Source organism: Macrosteles quadrilineatus, unplaced genomic scaffold, assembly GCF_028750875.1.
Source record: "Macrosteles quadrilineatus isolate MER2022 unplaced genomic scaffold, UCM_ALF_1.0 Scaffold_2__2_contigs__length_208266976, whole genome shotgun sequence".
NCBI lineage: Eukaryota > Metazoa > Arthropoda > Insecta > Hemiptera > Cicadellidae > Macrosteles > Macrosteles quadrilineatus.
In genome coordinates this window covers 22044038-22063374 of record NW_026542595.1, presented here as the reverse complement: position 1 = coordinate 22063374, position 19337 = coordinate 22044038, and the positions used below count along the sequence as shown (strand labels likewise).

General features: G+C 35.0%; 2 protein-coding genes across 2 annotated transcripts; both read left to right on the top strand.

Moving 5' to 3' along the window:
• The first annotated feature begins 6749 nt into the window (after positions 1–6749).
• On the top strand, positions 6750–7808 carry LOC128983995 (uncharacterized). The gene has a single exon (XM_054403276.1). The coding sequence runs from the start codon at positions 6750–6752 to the stop codon at positions 7806–7808; it is 1059 nt and encodes a 352-aa protein (XP_054259251.1).
• A 1783-nt stretch (positions 7809–9591) lies between these two features.
• On the top strand, positions 9592–15930 carry LOC128983994 (uncharacterized). Its single transcript, XM_054403275.1, has 6 exons — positions 9592–9689; positions 11232–11397; positions 11913–12083; positions 13011–13965; positions 14525–14833; positions 15329–15930. Exons 1-6 carry the CDS (start codon positions 9592–9594, stop codon positions 15928–15930), a joined length of 2301 nt encoding a protein of 766 aa, XP_054259250.1.
• Positions 15931–19337: the final 3407 nt, after the last annotated feature.

Below are 19337 nucleotides of genomic sequence, written 5' to 3'. Positions count from 1 at the left end.
CTCTAATTTTATTTATATAGAAGATGTCTCGTGTTCACATAATCTCTCAGTGAACTGATAATTTGTCACTTAGTAATGCTATCATCCTTCATTTAAATATTGATATCAGTAAACCAAACTATGAACATCGGTTTTTATATGTAATTGTTTTGGCAGAGCTTTGCTACTGCTAAAAAAAAAGAAGTTTCCCTACTTATATTTATTTCAAACTAATTAATAAAACAAATAATAAATAAACATGCCTTTATTTATCAAGCCGTTCTCTCAAATTAGTTGAGACAAAGTTTGACATTAAACATTTCGAATCCTCCATGTTAAACTTGGTGTGTAATAATATCAAATGTTAATAAAAATATCTTATGGTACTCCTTATATACTGTATAATACGTGAAGGTGATTTCTACGAAACACCTCTCCTCCGTTAATAATGGATGGATTTTTAAAAACGATGTGTCAAAATGAATCGACATCATTCAGTTAGTCTATATAACTTTAAGTACTCGGACTCCTTTTACCATCGGCACAGAAAACATACTACTATCTGATTGGACCGTTAATACCCTCTAACATTGAACCAAAGTATGCCCAACTTTATGTATACGACGTAAACACAGCTGTTACTTACAGAATGGGCCACAATCCGTGAAATGCGAACAACTGCAGATGCTTGATCTAAGTGAATCTATAACTAGCTGTGTGCCCGTTCTACGCACGGGGATCTTATTGTAGTCAGTTGAAACCTTATTATTAAGAACAGAAGTTGGGTTTGCATATTTTCAGATATGCTGGCAGAACTATAAATAAACCTTCGCAAATACAGTATCTGACAGTTTCAAGCCAAAACAAATGCTTTTAAATTAAATTTAGTCTGGGTCGTGTTGGTCCATATGTTAAATCCAATGATTAAACTAAAAAATGCTTTATAGATCTATGAGGCATAGCCCTAATGTAGGCCTATAATTGAAAGTTACCTTCCACAATGATTAAAAGTATTTAAGGTACTACCTCAACCTCACAATTTAACACTTTATTCGGGTTGACATTTTCATTATAAAGGTGCTTTTGTCCTTTCCGTGAAACACTGAGAAATAAGAAGATTAATGCGTTACCAACAGACATACACACAAAAATACAGAACTTAATTAGGGAATTTGCTACGTTTTAAGCATAACAAAGTACTTATACAATTAGTATCTGAAATCTTTGTTAATGTCATCAAATTTCATCATAACAATTTATATTTGCTTGGACCGATGATGACCCGAAATGACGGCTTACTATAATATGAAATGAAGTACTATATACGATTTAGATTGGTAATTTATAATACAAATTACCAAAATAGGCCACGAACTATTGATACATAAACAACGTAAAGCGTTTAAACAGTTCATGATGGTTTGCTGAATGAATGTTTTACTAAAATGCGTTAAGTTTTATCGTTTTCTTAGCATAAACTAACATTTTGGAATCAAGAAAGAAAAAGCAAAAATTGTACAGTTAAGACATCAATTAAATTGAATACGCCTGTAATAATAAATAAGGTGCAACACCAACGATAACTAATTTGTAAAGTACAGTGATGTGTTGGAACTTAAAAATGATTCTTGCTGCTACCAACAGTACCAACGGTTCTAAGGAATAGAACCGGTACCAAAAACCAACGTTCACAGTTGAAAACTATAGTAGGCCTACAGCAGACCAATTATATGACTTAATCAAGTCCCGAGGTTATTGATCTCTTAGTTTTGGATTGTCTCGTAAAACGTTTTAAAACGGCAATCAAAGTTATTTCCCATTAATTGCTTTATTTGTAAACAACTTTTAATGTAATTTATCGGTGTCAGTTTGAAAAAAAAAACAACCTCATACAAACAACTTTTTGTTATTTAATAGATTACGTATCCTCTAAACAATGATTGGTAAAGGCTATCTATTAACATTAGAAGGAAATGTGACAAAAATCACACAACGTTGGGTTTTTGGACGTCTGTAATTTTATTTCTTAAGTAGGCCGTGTATTCTAGGGAAAAGTACCGGATCGTCGTGGAAAAGGTTGTTATGAATAATTGGGTAGGCGTACGTACGTACCCAAGAGATGGGCTATGGGCCTATTGGCTGTATGGTCCAGCGATTGCATCACACGGTGAGTAGGTACTATTGACTATATATGTATAGTCAATGGTAGGAACAGAAAATAACACATTAGAAAAGCGAGCTTAGCATCATCCGTAAACCTCTGTTACAATCACCCACTGCAGTTGTGATTTTTTACTTTACACTTTACACAACCACCATTGAAGCGCCGTCAATGAGTGGAAACCATGTTTCTAAGCTATTGGCGACGATCATTATTAAATTGAAGTTTCCCAGCCGTATACAACACTGATTCAAGGTCTTCTTTCTGGTTATCAAAACTCAAGAACAATTTATACACAAAGAATCTCTGGTTCCTGAACTGGATGATGCATAGTTATTTAATTTCATTTACGGTTACACTATTACACTATATTATTGCATTTTCGATTAATTAAATCCGTTATGTAAGAAAAACGTTTTTAATATCACTTCTCACTTGGTTGGGATTTGCATTCAAAACGTGATTGAAAAAGGTTGCGGTATTTGTAAACAACATTTGTAAACATATCAGTGACAGCTAGGAAAAATAATCTTGATCCGAACAGCTGTTCGTTATTTCATAGATGATTATGCAATAAAAATTGGACGAAAACTTGACATAAATCGCACAAAACTGCATTTTTGAACGTTTGTAATATTATTTACAAAGTAGTGAGGCCATATTTTAATGGCTAAAGACAATCTCGCCAATCCAGTGAATACATTAAAATGACTTGGATCTTGATAGGTACTCTCGTTTTCCAGGAGAAGATTGCGTAAAATGCCATCTTGAGTGTTAGGTTTATACTCAATGGTAGTGATTTCTATATGTCCGCTATTTTACCAGTGTAAAGCAGATTAATCTATGATTTTATATAAGAAAAAATATCTGTTTATTGAGAAGGCACGTTCTAACTTCAAAGGGATGTATATCCGTTTTTGATTTTTCCTTCGTCTTGTCGCGTCAGTTCATATCGTACATATGTACTTCTGTGCAAATAAATAACCCTCTATCATAGTTTTGAGAAATTGGTTGTGGGGTTACTGTTAAAGCTAAAATTCATTGACATGGGGGATGTCAGTTAGTTGTCTCAGCCTTATACATAGGCTACATAAAGTTGTCAATTAATCTCTCTACGTAATGTTAGGGGCTTACTCGTTTATATGGTCATGTGGCTTCTTTTGCAACAAATGATGCAAATAAAATAGCAATGTGGCATTTCCAAAAAGCAAAATAAATACTGTAAATTGTTTGTTACGTAAATATTAATTTGTCTGTATACGTAACTAGCCAAATTAATGCCAATCTATCTATCAAATATGACAATATGTATAATTTTACACTACTTTTTAATGAAACAGTATGTATTTCTTGTAATTTCAAGCAATACATAATGGTAATTTGTAGGAAATTTTATTCTCTTTCAGAATATCACGCTCCACTTTGCTCGATTTCCTCGCCATTTCAAAGTTATTTGCAAAAACGTTAAGCAACCTCCAAATGTATAGTAGTGAGAAAATACTGAATTAAAGATGTTGTTCTTAAGCTTTGTACAATTAAATCTACAGTTCTACTGAACCGATTTTATTAATTAATATGTCATTGGATAGCCTAATTTGTGAATACACTGTATTTGCAAATAATTATGAAAGTACTGTTGAGGTTGCAAGCAAGATCGTTTGGATATAAATCGATGATAAAGAACTCAATTTTTTGAACAATTTGTGTTGGTCGTGATTTAGCTGTGTGCTTTAATGAAATGGGAGTGGTATTTCAATGAAGGTTCTTAGGTCAAAACAAATAGAATAACGTAGTTAGAATTAATTAAATATATTTAAAACTAAATTCCATATCCAAGATATAATGCAATTTATACTTTATGATTGAGCGATACAGTATCTTGAACTTAATTGATTAAAACTATCAATATCTCAAGTGAAAGCTTTTGAAGTATTTTAAGACATATAAAATAACTTAAATAAAAATATAGTTACGTATCATTGATTGCAGATAGGTAATTATCGTTGATTCGTGATTCAGCAGTGTGCTTTAGGTAGTCCGATCTCAATAAACAATACAGTAGCTCAAATAAATCTGCGGTACGTCCTTAGTTGGCCAAAATTATGAAAATCGGTCGGGTAGAAGAGCTAATCCGACTCGGAAAAGAAAAACCAATTATTTTTATAGATGGTAATAATAATTGGTTTACCAGTATGTATAATCTAATCATACGAAACATGTGTTAATAATTCAACAGCTTATTGTTATCTAATTAATTTTTCTTTGATTAAATTTTCTACATTCTAAACATTCTAATGTTATGTGCTTAAACTGTACCATTAATATTAGTGAGTAAAGTGGTGTATGGATTTCATAACCATTATTTTACTAGAGACCGTTGTGTTTAACCATAACGGGCACTGTTGCTAGTAGATCTATAAAGCAGTTCCTTTGCTTCCTTCATTAGATAGATATAAAATATGGACTAACAAGATTGGGTAACATTTAATTGCGAAGCATTCGTTTTGGCTTGAAACTGTCAGATATTGTATTTGCGAAGGTTTATATGTATTCCTATACAGTAATAGTTTTCCCAGCATATCTGGAAAAGTGCACACTAAATATGGAAACCAACTCCTATTCTGAATTTAAGAAATTTCTACTAAGATTCCCGTACGTAGAATGGGCACGTGCTACCTAATTCCAAATCAACTAATTATTATTTATAATTTAATTATCGTCTTCAAATTAAGTGATGGTTGCTCTTAAAATAATAAATTTAACATAAGCAAATCCATATATCTATTACTTATTTAATACGCAAGCAGGTTTTTTGTGACAATTACTCCTCAGAAACTACTGAACCGATTGACATGTTTTTGGTGTCATTGGAAAGACCGTAACGTGAAGTTGTGCAGGAAACTTTCTTTTTAGGGAAATAATTAGAGAGTGAGGCCCTGGAGCCCTTTAAAGTTTCGTATTTCTCCATAAGATTAACATGGTAATAAACACAAAAAACCACCATGCTCATGTAGGGTGTGTTTTGTTGACATTGTTATGCAACTCCAACTGTTGTCAGAAATTAAAAGTGAGAAAAAGAAAATATGTGAATTGAAAACAGTCAATAAGTTTGCTAATTTAACAGTTTACTACAAACATTTACTGACTTTGTTGAAATGAAATATCTAGAGTCGATTTGCAAACTATGTAAACATAGGAAAGTCGTAAAACACCACCAAGGAGTAGAAATAGAAATAATTTTTTTTTCGTTTATAATCGTTATTATAGACAACCTAATGCGGCTATGAGTAAGTCTATTTGTAGAAAACTCTAAAAAACAAGATCATCTTTTGAAAAATGATAAGATATTTACAAGAAATGTTGATTATATCGACCTGTTATGTACATACTGTATTGAGTATTTCCATAATCTTTGAGTCGAATCTTTTAAAGTCATCAGAAATTATGAATGTTATTCGTTTTAAAATAACGTCTGTAATACTTAGCAATTGCTCGAATTCGAGCAAGAGGGACACTAGTACTTATTTAATACGCAAGCAGGATTTTTGTGACAATTACTCCTCCGAAACTACTGAACCGATTGACATGATTTTGGTCTCATTGGAAAGAGCGTATCGTGAAGTTGTGCAGGAGACTTTCATTTTAGGGGAATAATACCTTTTTATTGTTATCTTGCAAATACTGTCATGGCATCCACTTAACCCATAAGGCCCATGTTAAATTTCTAAAAGTTTAAATTCACATAGGGAAAACCCCCGTGGTCCGATTTGTTCCATTTCAGATTTATACCTTCCCGTGGTTGGGTACTATAACTGTGCTAAATTTCATGCAGATCGCTTCAGCCGTTCATGAGGAGTATTTGTAAAACTAAAGCAGGAGTGTAGTATAAGAGCTTCGCTCGCTTCGCTTCGCTCCGTTCAAAAAGGTAAACAAAAGTTGTAACATGTGTTTACAAATAAATCATCTAAACTAGCACATTGCAAAATAGAGAACAAAAGGGAAGAACAATCGGATTGATACCGTTGAGCATTATTTGCTACAAAATGTATAACCAATAAGGATTATGCACCATTGGCTTTTGATGTTACAAGTAGACATTTTTCATTTACGTGAACCAGACGTACAATTTACTTTGAATACTGCACATAGGGATTCCAAATTATGTGAACCAAATATATCATTGACTTTGGATAGGTACTGCAAGTAGACATTCCATTAACTTGAACCAGACGTGCCATTGACTTTAGATACTGCAAGTAGACATGTAATTTATGAGAACCAGATGAACCATCGACTTTAAATACTGCAAGTAGACATTTCATTTGCGTGAACCAAATGTGCCATTGACATTAGATACTTCAAGTAGACATTTAATTTATTAGAACCGGATAGACCATTGACTTCGGATACTGTAAGAAGACATCAACTTTACATATAACACATTTGGGTTCTGCAAGTAGACATTGAGTCGTTATCTAGCAGTCGATGAGGAAGGACCTCGTTATCAGTTAACCCACTCGCTCGCCCGGTCCTGCGTGCCTCGCTGCTTACCATTATACAGTACCTTTAGTACGGTAACATTCAACATTTGTAATAACGTATTTGGGACATGACGGAGTGTTGTAAGTGCAACGTTGAGTGCAACGAGAACTCGTCCGACGTAATATCGTGCGTGGAGTGCAGTGACGTGATGCACGTGCAGTGTGCGGGACCTGACCTGAAGAGGAAGACCCGTAACCGTCCGTTCAAGTGTGGCAAGTTTAATAAGGAGACAGCATCAATGTCAAGTGTAAGTGATACCGAAGATTCTACTGTCCTCAAAGCAATTAACAGCTTACACGCCAAGTTTAGTGACACCCTTGATCAGAAACTTTCTGGTTTAGAAGGGAAAATTAATGACTCGATTTGTGAAAAACTTGACGTAATCAATGAACGAATAAATACATGGCAAGAAACAATTACGTCATCGTTAAGTGGCCTAAAATCAGAAAACATCTTATTGAAACAAGAATGTGTGGATCTCAAATCACGTTGCGACGACCTGTCTAAACAAGTAGACTCAGTGACGGAGCAGCTACAAGACTTACAGCAGTACAGCCGGATTGACAACCTGGAGGTCGTAGGGGTGCCTTTAACCAAGAATGAAGACGTGTATGCCGTTCTAAAGGCAGTTGCTAACACCATCGGTACGCCCTGGAAGTATGAAGACATTTCAATAGCGCATCGGGTGCCTTCAACCCGCCAGAAACATCCTAATATCATCGTAAAGTTCACCCGCAGAACTTCCAGGATGACGTGGCTACTTGCGGCTAAAGAAATCGACCTAACCGCTAAAATGGTGCATCCGAGCTTTCCTGATACACCAATATTTATCAACGAACATCTCACAGGCCATGCCAAAGAAACTCTAAACTGCGCCAAAAAGCTCGTCAAGGAGAAGAAACTAGCGTATGCATGGGTCAAAGAAGGCAAGATCCTGGTGAGGAAGACGGCAGATGGGAAACCAGCACGTGTGAGGAGCCCCGAGGACGTCAAGGTGATAGCGGCTCAACCAGCGGCTCAGTCTACGGCTCAACCAACGGCTCAACCAACGGCCCAGCGACAGCTCAGCGGAGGTGTCAATCAGCGCGGCAACAGCGGCTCCAACACGGACAATGCTTCATCGTAATCATTATGCAGTTAATGGGTTGAATAATGCACTCAGCCTATAAGATACATAGGTATTTTTAATTTGCTCTTTAGATTTTTATAATGTGTTTCATGGTTAGGTAAATTATTTTAAATTAACAAATATCATTCTTTCATGAGCTGTCAAGTAACTTGATGTCATATTTTAATAAGCTAAAGTAAAAATATTTGACCATAAATTGCAAACTTTTTCCCATTAAGAGTAATAACGTTCATTATATGATAAAATAATATTTGAAGCACCATAATTTGCTGAAACAGGATATTTCCTATCAGTTTTAATAATACTACTTTAAACCAGACTAGACCTTTATAATACTATATATATGATAATAATTTAATATCACCAATCATCTTAAACATAAATCAAAAATTCACGTTCTATTGTCATAAAAAAGTTACTATGTTCAAGATGTATTATTTTTTGTGAAAATGTACTTTATTTTTATTGTGTTGGTTATCCATAATTGAAGTGAAACACATTAATGTTTCAATTATTATAATGTTTCAATTATTATAATGTTGTTAGTTTATAAGTCATGTTAATTTTGCAAAAGTAATTAAATTTTCCTCATCACATTAATCAGTAAAATTATTTATCTTTAATTTATTATAACAAAGATGTATGAACCGTTACGTATAAGAGTAAAAAATTTTTATGAACCTTTTTATTATAACACACTTTCTGGTACAAATGACAAGGTTTTCTCACAGGTTATCTAGTTTTAATTATTGTTCATTCTTATTAACTGTAGGCTTATGTAAAATTACAAGTGTTATTGATTTTTTATGATTCGCAATGAGGGAAATATTATTGTTTTAGTTCTCATTATGATTCATCTTTAGTACAGAATTTGTTATTGTAGCGGCTGCAGGATCCGCACAGTGGGTTGTTTTTGTTTGTTTTGTTTTTCTCGGAAAATAATAAATCTCATACTTTTTTTTCCTACAATTCGCATACAATTATTTTACTTTTACTTCATAAGGTTGTGCTTGGGCTTTTACAATTTTTGTTTTGATACTGAAATTAAGTCAGATATTACTTTAAGTGTAATAATAAACGGCAAAAAAATTAAAAAAAAAATTTTTTTGACCAGTTTTTAGTGGTTTTTAGATGTTAAAAATAGCGAACTTCGGACCGGAATTACTGGATCATTGTTTCGTATTTTGTAAATATGTTAAATGTTTCTTACGCTGTTAGATATGCTTAAAGTCATGAGCATAATACAAATTTCATATTGTAAAAAAAATATATTTTGGTTTTGAAAAACATTTTTTATCTGAGCTCTGTTTGCTTTAGGAAAAATATAAACACGTCAATCTCTTTTAAACAACTTCTATAAAATGTTCCCAAAAAATCTTTTTTTTATTATTAACGGTTTTTCTTAAATTGTGGTACATGTGAATAGAGTTAACCCCTGTATTTTTGGGATACTAACCCGCTACGCAGTCCGCGCTCGGAATTCCCCCACTACCACCACCATACACCTGCAGTGCAGATGTTGCTTTTTGTTTTCGCGCGCTTTTCCATCATCTCAGTGACGAGTGACTGTCACACACACGTGGCACGTGCGGTACACACCATAATCTTTTTTCACTGTGTGTTTAGTTCTATAGCTCTGTAACACTGTGTAAGTTATTTTACTTAGGACAGCTCGTTTTTTATCCGTATACCCAGAATAATGCCTAGAAAGCCGAGGCCACATAAACGAAACAAACGCTCAATAGGTGCAAGGAGATATTTAGCTAATATTAGAAATTCCATGCCTACTGCAACCTCCGTAGCAGAGACAGAAGCCACAACTACGATCCAAGAAGACACCAATGATGACATTTTTGACAGATTGCTCCTTGAGACCAGGTATGATCCAATTTCATATAATTAATGTCTATTTAATCTATAATTATAAATATTTGCCTTCGTATAGTAGGGAATTATACAGTTTTTTATTCGCACTCATGGCAAATACGTTTACTCACTAATTGATTGAAAAAAATGAAATGAAATGAAAAGTGCTTTTATTTACAAATAAATGTACAACAATAACTTTTACGCCACACTACATTATTTTGACGAACTTCCCACGCAAGGATTTAGTCCAGAAAACAGCTGTTTGCCGCCAGCTTATTCAAATGGGGTTTCATTGCGTAATACTGTGCTGCAATGAGTTTTGCCGGACACCAATCAGCTGATTATACTATAGTTAGGTGACAATGAATGGTTATAAACAAAAACATAACCTCTCTTAGAGGTTATGACTAGTGATTTTTAGTCCTTTAGTTGGTGAAAATATATTAGAATTTGTACAGATTTATTAGTATGGCGTAAACTATCGTACGTAACTCGTCCAAAATGTGTGTACCGGACTCGTATGGTAATCCCGTACTCGACTTCGTCTCGCACGGGAACGACCACACTCGTCCGGTAAACACTTATTTTCAGGACTAGTAACGTAATATACTATTACGCCACACAACATTATTTACGCCACACTACATTATTTTGACGAACTTCCCACGCAAGGATTTAGTCCAGAAAACAGCTGTTTCCCGCCAGCTTATTCAAATGGGGTTTCATTGCGTAATACTGTTCTGCAATGAGTTTTACTGGACACCAATCAGCTGATTACACTGCATTTGCGTGGCAATGATTGGTTATAAACAAAAACATAACCTCTCTTAGGTTATGACTCGTGATGTTTAGTCCTTTAGTTGGTGGAAATATATAAGGATTTGTACGAATTAAGTAGTATGGCGTAAACTATCGTACGTAACTCGTCCAAAATGTGTGTACCGGACTCGTATGGTTATCCCGTACTCGACTTCGTCTCGCACGGGAACGACCACACTCGTCCGGCAAACACTTATTTTCAGGACTAGTAACGTAATATACTATTTAGCACTAAATACAACAATGGACCAAATGCTCGCCTGTTGCGGCTGGCGTACCTGGTTAGCACTTGTACAACAATTGACTAACGTTACCACTAATTGATTGCTTATTCACTAGCCTTCGCTGTCGAAAAACTGGGGGTGAATCCAGAATATTTTTTTCTAGGAAATATTATTTTTACTAAATATCATGACACTTATGATTATTACTGTGGTGCTACACAACAACTTTTATTCTCTTATGTTTCGTTGAAATGTGTAATTGGCATAGAATATTCGTACCTATAAAATTGGTGTATAAAATTAATTATTCTATACTGTATATTAACTAATTATAACATATATTTCAATTAGGCTATTAACAATATGAAAAATAAATTAAATATAATAAAAAGCGTAAAAGTGTCAGAATAATAATAGGGGATATTAAACAAGAGGCTATAGCAGTAGCTTTGTATTAGTGTTTTTGAACACCGATTATAAACTAGTAATTGAATTTATTGTTCTATAGGACTGAAGATAATCAACCAATTTTGAATTACAATGAAGATATCTTAGAACATGATATTGAATCAGACCCGGAACCAGACTGCAGCAAAGATGATCCGCCAAGTCTACTACAACCCCTCATTGTGGAGCCTTATTCGTCGGAAGAATTGAAAAAACTAAGGGAAAATGTAATGAGCGGTAGGAGAATGGTTGATGTTGGCCACATTTTTCGGCAACTACAAGTTATCGCTTCCCACCCTATGAAATGTACAATGGGGAAGTATGAACTGAAAAAGGAAATTAGAAGTGGATTGTTCTGCACCTGGAGTTTTTACTGTGACAACTGTGAAAAGACCTATGTAGTTACCTCATTGCCTGTTGATGAAAAACATAACGTCAATGATGCTTTGGTATGGGGAGCAATGTCTATTGGAATCGGCTTCGCTCAATTAGAGGAACTTTTCAGCCTTTTGGACGTTCCTGTTATGTCACAGGAAAAATATATACACCACGAAAAAAAGGTTGGAGATGTAAGTATACTAGCTATAAATTTGTACTAAACTCATATTACAGATAGCCTAAAGCAATTATCATTTGCCGGAATCTAAACATTATTTCGTCATACTGCAGCAAAACTCTATATAGTACTAAGTATCTTTTGAGTATGTTATGAGTTCATCTATAAGGGAATGTATTATTGCAGGCGTGGGAGACTATTCTGGTTCACAAAATGCAACGCAATGCTGAGGAAGAAAAAAAGATCGCACTGGAAAAGGGTAATATATTTCAAGGCAAGCCGTATATCACAGTGATTGGAGATGGAGGATGGGCAAAACGATCCTATGGCCATGGAATGAGCTCTAAAAGTGGAGTGGTAAGCTAAAATTTAACTCTGTAATTTAACTTTCCATTTAAGTTTGATACCGTGTTGTTTACTTTTATATTCTATCCATAGTATATGGATACATAGTATATGGATAGTGTATGGATACATAGTATATGGAGAAAGTATTGTTTTCCTAAACATTTTCGAGTTTTGGGTTTGAGTGTATATGTCCATTTTGAGTAATTTTTGGGGGATTTGTTTTTCATTTTTGTCATTTTTCCTACAGTTACCTAACAATGTACATGTTCTCTCACTGATTTGTGAAAGCAAAGTGGCCAATTCGCTCATCAGGGAGACAATGTTAACATTGTCTCACTCCAGATTTGCAACTTGAAGGCACGAAATAGTGAGCGCGTAACTTGCAGACAAGGTCGTATGCGCGCGAAATACGTTGGCAGCACTGGCTGTAAATCAGCTGGTCAGTTGTTGTACGTATTTGTCACAACCCTTCCGGTCACGGCAGAAGCCACCATTTCATTGATTTGCCATTTGTTTACATTGAAGGTGGTTTTGCTGTCGCAATATAAGTAATTCTTTGGTTAACAATTCTTTAAGGCTGTTTGTGTTCATGTTTAAGGAGATTATTTTTTGTTTTATAATGTTGTTTCTGATTTATTAATGCTACTTTCACATTACATGTCATATTAAAAGATCACTTCTGTGTAAAAATATGTTACGTTTCTTTACCAATTTATTCTTAGTATGAAATTAGAAATTATCCAAATTTAATTTAAACTTTATTAATCCATAAACAAGTAAACTAGAATTTTTAATTTATTCCACATAAGAATAACGTGGTAATTTAAAACGTACACTTTTAACATTTTAATATGCCTTGTTTTTTGCCCAGGTCACGCCAGTTTTTACTGCTACTGTATATTGTACATGTATAATTATCGAATGCTTACATTACAGGACATAATCATTGGGGCTGAAACAAAAAAGATACTGTTCCTAGGAGTAAAGAACAAATTTTGCTTCACATGTAGTAACTCCAGGAAAAAGAGGCAAGATCATATCTGTTACAAAAACTATACCGGTCCTAGTACGGGTATGGAGAGCAGCGTCATCGTTGAAGGTTTCAAGAGAAGTGAAGAGGACTACGGTCTCATATACAAGTACTACATTGGAGACGGTGATTCTAGCGTTTTTGCTCGAATTCAAGAAGGATGCCAATACGGAAGATTTGTGCAAAAAATTGAATGCGCGAATCATGTCACACGAGCTTTGAGTGACAATTTGCACAAGGTAGCCGAAAATACGCAGTACCCTCTACAATCTCGGCAACTTCTAAGCAAGCCGGCTCCAAACGAATCCATTACAAGACTTGAGCGGATTGTAAAAGGGGTCAGGACCGCAATAAAAACATGCGGATCCAGTACAAGTACGACAAATGTGCCAAAACTTAGACAGGCCATCACAAACTCACTGGACCATGTGTTTGGAAACCATGAACGATGTGAAGAATTTTGCGTAAGAAAGGAATCAGGGGAAGAAAATGTAATAATGCAACTAGATCATGATTTTCTAAACAAATTAAGGACCGTCATTGGTAATGTTGCGAGCAAATGTCAAAGTCTTGTTTTCAATGAAACCACCAATCTTGCCGAGCGGTATATGGGGTATGTTGCAAAGTTTACTGGGGGCAAAAGACTGAATCTAACCACAGGTGGTTCCTACCAGCGGAGATGTATGGGTGCAGCCTTGGCACACTCTTCAGGGCCGAGCTGGCACCTTAGTCCCTGGAGGAAGTTTTCATCTAGAAGTCCAGGATCTTACTTCAAGAGGAAAATACTGATGAGAGAAAAGAGAAACTACCGGAGACGCTTGTACCTGGAAAAAAACCCACCTAAACGAAAACGCCGTCAAGGTATGTTGATAAAAAGCACAAAGTTATTTTCTTATAAGGTACTGATATCATTGTTTGTACATGATAAAGTCTTTAGGTGTGATTATACACACACACTTACGGTATATTTGTAAAGTTAAACTATATCAGCAATCTGACACATACTTTCTCCCATTGCCTTGCTAAAACCCCTTATGATGGGAAAGCGGTGGGAGAATTTATGGTATATTTTTGGTTAAAATCACAAAAGCTGCAACAAATATAGAACTCTAATTTTCACAGCAATTGGGGTAGTACTATTATAGCTAGGACTGTAACTACGAAAAAATACTAAACATGAATAAAAATCACTTAAACTTCTAATCAAACATACGATTTTATTTTTATTTTATGATTTTTAATGGGGAAAGCCCACAAGTTACAATAAAGATTGACCCGTAATTTTTGCAGTAGTGTGGTTTTTTCTAGTAGGACGAAATAAAAGTGAATTTAAAATTGTTCCCTGATATTTTAAACAATGTTTGTCAGAAGAAACTTTAGTTGTTCTCCTTCTGACATAATATTGCGGTTGTTGCTTCAGGTGGTGGTGAGTATGACAGCGAGTATGGACCTTTGGCTGTAAACCCCGACATCGAGGAGTCTGAGATGGTCTCAAAATGCTCAACCTTCCTTGACGAACTTCGGAAAGACGTTCATTCTGGAAATAATAATATTGAACGCTCCACCATAGGCCAACACACAAATCCGCTTTGGAGAGAGAAGAGGATAAACCGGCTCACAGCTTCCCGGTTTGGATCTGTGGCAAAAAGGAAACCCCATACAGATTGCCACAACATGGTTAAATCGATCCTCATACAAAGACAACTAAACACTGACGCTGTCGCATACGGTATGAATACATTAATTCCGTAGCATCTCCTGTATAACTAATAAATAACAATTACAAAACAATGTTCAACAAATAACCAACATTACACCATTCCACTTCCATTGCAAATCCATTCCATTGTCCATTCTCTACTTTTACACAAACAGAAATATTATTTTACAAATAATCACATATTCCATATTTAAATTTAAAGATAACAACCAATTTATAATTTTTATAAATTCACGCAATACTATAGAACTTTGAGCTTTAACGAGTTTTCAAAAACTAAATAAGTTTATTTGTATATACATAGACATACCATAAGACGACAAAGAAATAAATTATGGCATGATATTAAAATTGTATGTCAGTACGTTATATGCCAAGTATATTCAATCACTGATACATACTAATATTACTCATATTAATGATAAAAACCAAAAAAGTTGTATAATGTTGACGATGACCGATAATGCTACTAGTCAAATCCCTAAGATTTACCCATTGTTACAGGCCGAGACAATGAAGAGCGAGTTGTTCAAATGTACGAAGAAAGAACTGGACTAAAGGTCGACCGGTGTGGCCTATTCATAGATGAAACTTACCCATTTTTAGGGGCTAGCCCAGATGGATTAGTGGAAAGCGAAGGCCTGATAGAAGTCAAATGTCTATATTCAATTAAGGACACTTCTATCGAAGACCACTTGAAAAGTAACAAAACCACATGTATTGAACTTGTCAGCGGAAAGCTTCGACTAAAAAAAAGTCACGACTACTATTTTCAAATTCAAGGTCAGTTGAACATTGCCAAAAGAAAGTGGTGTGACTTCGTAGTTTTCACCAGAAAAGGAGAGTTGTTTGTTGAGAGGATTGTTATTGATGAGGAATTCTGGGCAAAAGTACTACCTAAATTAGTACAGTTCTACCAGGAATGCATTTTGCCGGAAATCATCGACAGTCGCCTAGTTAGAAATTTGAGGATAAGGAATCCCCCCTCCATCATTGAGGCCCAGCAACGATTGAAAAACCGACCTAAAAGAGGGAAAAAAGTTGTTCAAGACACAGACCTTGAGATTGGGAGACCGAAACGTTTGAAACTCCTTGGTTCACTATAGCTAAATAAATAAAGAAATTGTACAGTTATAGACAAATCAAAGCATTCACAGTTTATGTTTTCTCACTTATTTACAGTACCTTTATTATATTTAAATGTTACTTATTTTTGTGTGTGTGTGTGTGTGTTTCAATCAAGCCCCAAATAGAGTACAGTACGTATTACAATGAAAATTAAATTTGTAATAATCCTTATGTGCTATTTTACTTCTATTTTGACTTTATTAGCGAATTTCCCATATAGGGAATAAGCTATTACCGTAGTACTCATGGTAAGACCTGGACGCGGGACCGATTTTTTTTTTCGTTTTGAGGTCCCTAGAGGCCAAAAACACCATCCGTTCAAATTCATATATATATATATATATATATTTATATATTTATATATTTATATATATATATATATGTGTCCGTCAGCAGGATAACTCGAGCAAAAATGATCCGATTTTGATGAAATTTGGTACAAACGTGTAAACGTACGTTTATTCGAACGAGTTCGCGATCCAGCATGATCGGACCATGGGAACAGGGGTTTACGGGGGGTTTTATGGGGTAAAAATAGGTTTTTCCCATTTTTTACCCAAAAAACATAAAATTTAGCAATTTCTTTCCAAACCATTTTGTAGAGCTTAAAAAAACAAATAACTTAGTATATTGAAGCGTTATTATGCGCCTAATTGTTACGGAGAAAATTCCAAAAAATTGTAAATTTAAAATTCCCATGTTATTCTTATGGAGAATAAGTAAACTGTTGTAGTTTGCTTGTGAACATATTTTGATCAAATTTGGAAAATGTTTTTATTTCTTACGAAACTATTCACATTTAAAAAAAAAACAGTTTTACCCTCCCTGATGCAGCAAATCTAAGTACTTGTTAAACTAATTCTATTTAAATCAAGAATAAATGTTATATTTTTAAGTAGACATTTCAGTGTAAATCCAATCAGTCAAATGGAAATTCGCTTAGTCTGCAGGTTTGCTGCGGCGGGGGTATTTTATTTTCGTAGTTGCAAAAGGATCTTACAGTTTAATGTAGTATGGCAAAATAATTTTGAAGGTGCCTCCTAATGAGGCATGTGGTTGGTTTTTATATACAGTACACTTATACCAAATTATAAAATCGTACATAAAAATATTTTGACTATAAATATAATGTTAAATTAGCCTACATTACACAAAATACATCATACTGATATTCTAACAGGTTTTAAAAATCAGTGTGAATGTAAGACACATTATATTGTGCATATATTCTTATGTTAATACTAAGGTTGTAATTTGAATTATTATTTTATGTTACAATTAATTAAGTTGAAGATGAATCACAGACTTCCCCCAGCCCATGACCTGAGCCCGGGATACCAGCGACTAGCGTTAGTAAGGCGACACAAGAAGACAAGACATCTCAGAATTCAGATAAGGAGATAACGCAAACAATAGCAGCAGCTATCTGCGCGTTAGGTTTTTGTATTCATTAGTTATATACATCGATGGTTCGGCGACCGGCGTGGTGGGGAGGGGTTGTTGAGGGGAACAGACGGCGGAGGGGGAGAGTTGAGCGCTGCCACTGCCAGTACTAGAGCTGCGATCTAGGCGGAATAGTTTGGCATAAATCGCCCTAGCACAACGTTTGTCTTTAGCGACAGCTACAGGCACATTGAGTGTACAACAATAGAATACTTAAATGACATAGGATTAGCTTTTAGCAAAGATAAAAGCTTTTTAAACATTTTCTACATGAATATTCGAAGTTACAATAAAAACTTTGAGTTACTTCTTATCTTGCTTCAATCGGTAGTTTTAAAGTTTGATATTATTGCGCTGGGGGAAACGTGGTATGGGGGTGTTGGGGAGGGGATGCATTTAGAGGGGTATAAAATGTTTCGCACTACTAAAGGGAAAAATCAAAATGATGGGGTTTTGATGTATGTGAGTGAGAGAGTGAATGTGTGTGAATGTAATGAACTGGAGCTGGGCGACGTGTACGGGTTGACCTTAGACTTTGTTTATCAAGATAAGCGGTGTAATCTGCTATCTGTGTACAGGACTCACGACAGTGACTTGGACAATTTTACTTACGCTCTCGAAAAATACTACGAAAACAAAAACAATCAAAAAACCTATTTTTTAATAGGTGACATCAATGCGAATCTGCTGGAAACTGACAACAAGACAGAGCGTTATTTGGATGTCTTGTATGAATATGGTTTTATGAATGGTATAAATGTACCGACTAGAGAGGTAGGCGATAGTAAGACATCCATTGACCATATTTTTATAAGTCACCACGACTTTACTGCACTACGAACTGCTGTTGCGAAGACTGAGATAACTGACCATTACAGTGTTTGTCTACAGATTAACTTCTCCAACAAAACAGAACATACATTACAGGAACTTCACACCTACATAGACAAAACGGAACTGAGTACACACATAAAAGAATGCGACTGGACAGACATTGTACAGGCAAATGACACAAATACATGTTCAAATATCATGATTTCAAAAATTCAAGATCTTGTTAGCATGTCAACAAAAACTATTAAAAAACCAAACTCTAAACTCAGGAAATTAAAGCCATGGATCACACATGACCTGGTTATTAAAATTAGAGAAAGAGATAAACTTAGTAAACAGATTAAAAAACAACCTTTTAATACAGTTTTGATTGATAATTTCAAAAGATTAAAAAATGAACTAAATAAAAATATTAGGGAAACCAAAAATAAATATTATAGGGAAAAAATTTTGGGGTATAAAGATAATCCGAAAAAGTTTTGGGGGGTTTTAAATGAATTGGCGGGTAGAAGCACTAAACATGACATTTTCCCACTTTCTCAATTCACATTAAACAAACCATACGCAAAAACTGACGACGATATGAGACCGCTGGTGGCCAACGAATTCAACGCCTATTTTACCCAAGTTGGTTCAAACATGGCAGCTAGAATTGATTCGAGTGGTCCACCTGTGGTACACGACTCTGACTATGCTGTTGACTCTGTCCTCGCACTGCACACTGTTACTGAACATGAACTGTACGGCTACGTCACCAGACTGAGAGGAGGCTCAGCTCCAGGGTATGATTGTGTATCAGCTGATTTACTCAAGGACAACTGGGATTCAATAAAACAGCCACTTTTACACATCACTAACATGAGTATCCGGAGGGGAGTTTACCCCGACGCCTACAAAATCGCTAAGGTTGTTCCTCTATTCAAGTCAGGAGACTGCTCTAAGACTTCGAACTTTAGGCCGATCTCATTGCTGAGTGTATTTACCAAGGTTTTGGAAAAAATAATTAAAGACCAGTTAACTAATTACCTTAATCATTATAACATTTTAACTTCACGTCAATTTGGATTTAGGAAATCGAAGAATATCTCTGACGCCTTGTTTGAAGTTA

Bases quoted from the DNA above. Each gene is read 5' to 3' on its own strand.
- LOC128983994 (XM_054403275.1), top strand. From the start codon at position 9,592: ATGCCTACTGCAACCTCCGTAGCAGAGACAGAAGCCACAACTACGATC. The intron at 9,690-11,231 runs GTATGATCCAAT...ATTGTTCTATAG, and splicing joins AGATTGCTCCTTGAGACCAG to GACTGAAGATAATCAACCAA. The intron at 11,398-11,912 runs GTAATGAGCGGT...GTATTATTGCAG, and splicing joins TGAAAAAACTAAGGGAAAAT to GCGTGGGAGACTATTCTGGT.
- LOC128983995 (XM_054403276.1), top strand. From the start codon at position 6,750: ATGACGGAGTGTTGTAAGTGCAACGTTGAGTGCAACGAGAACTCGTCC.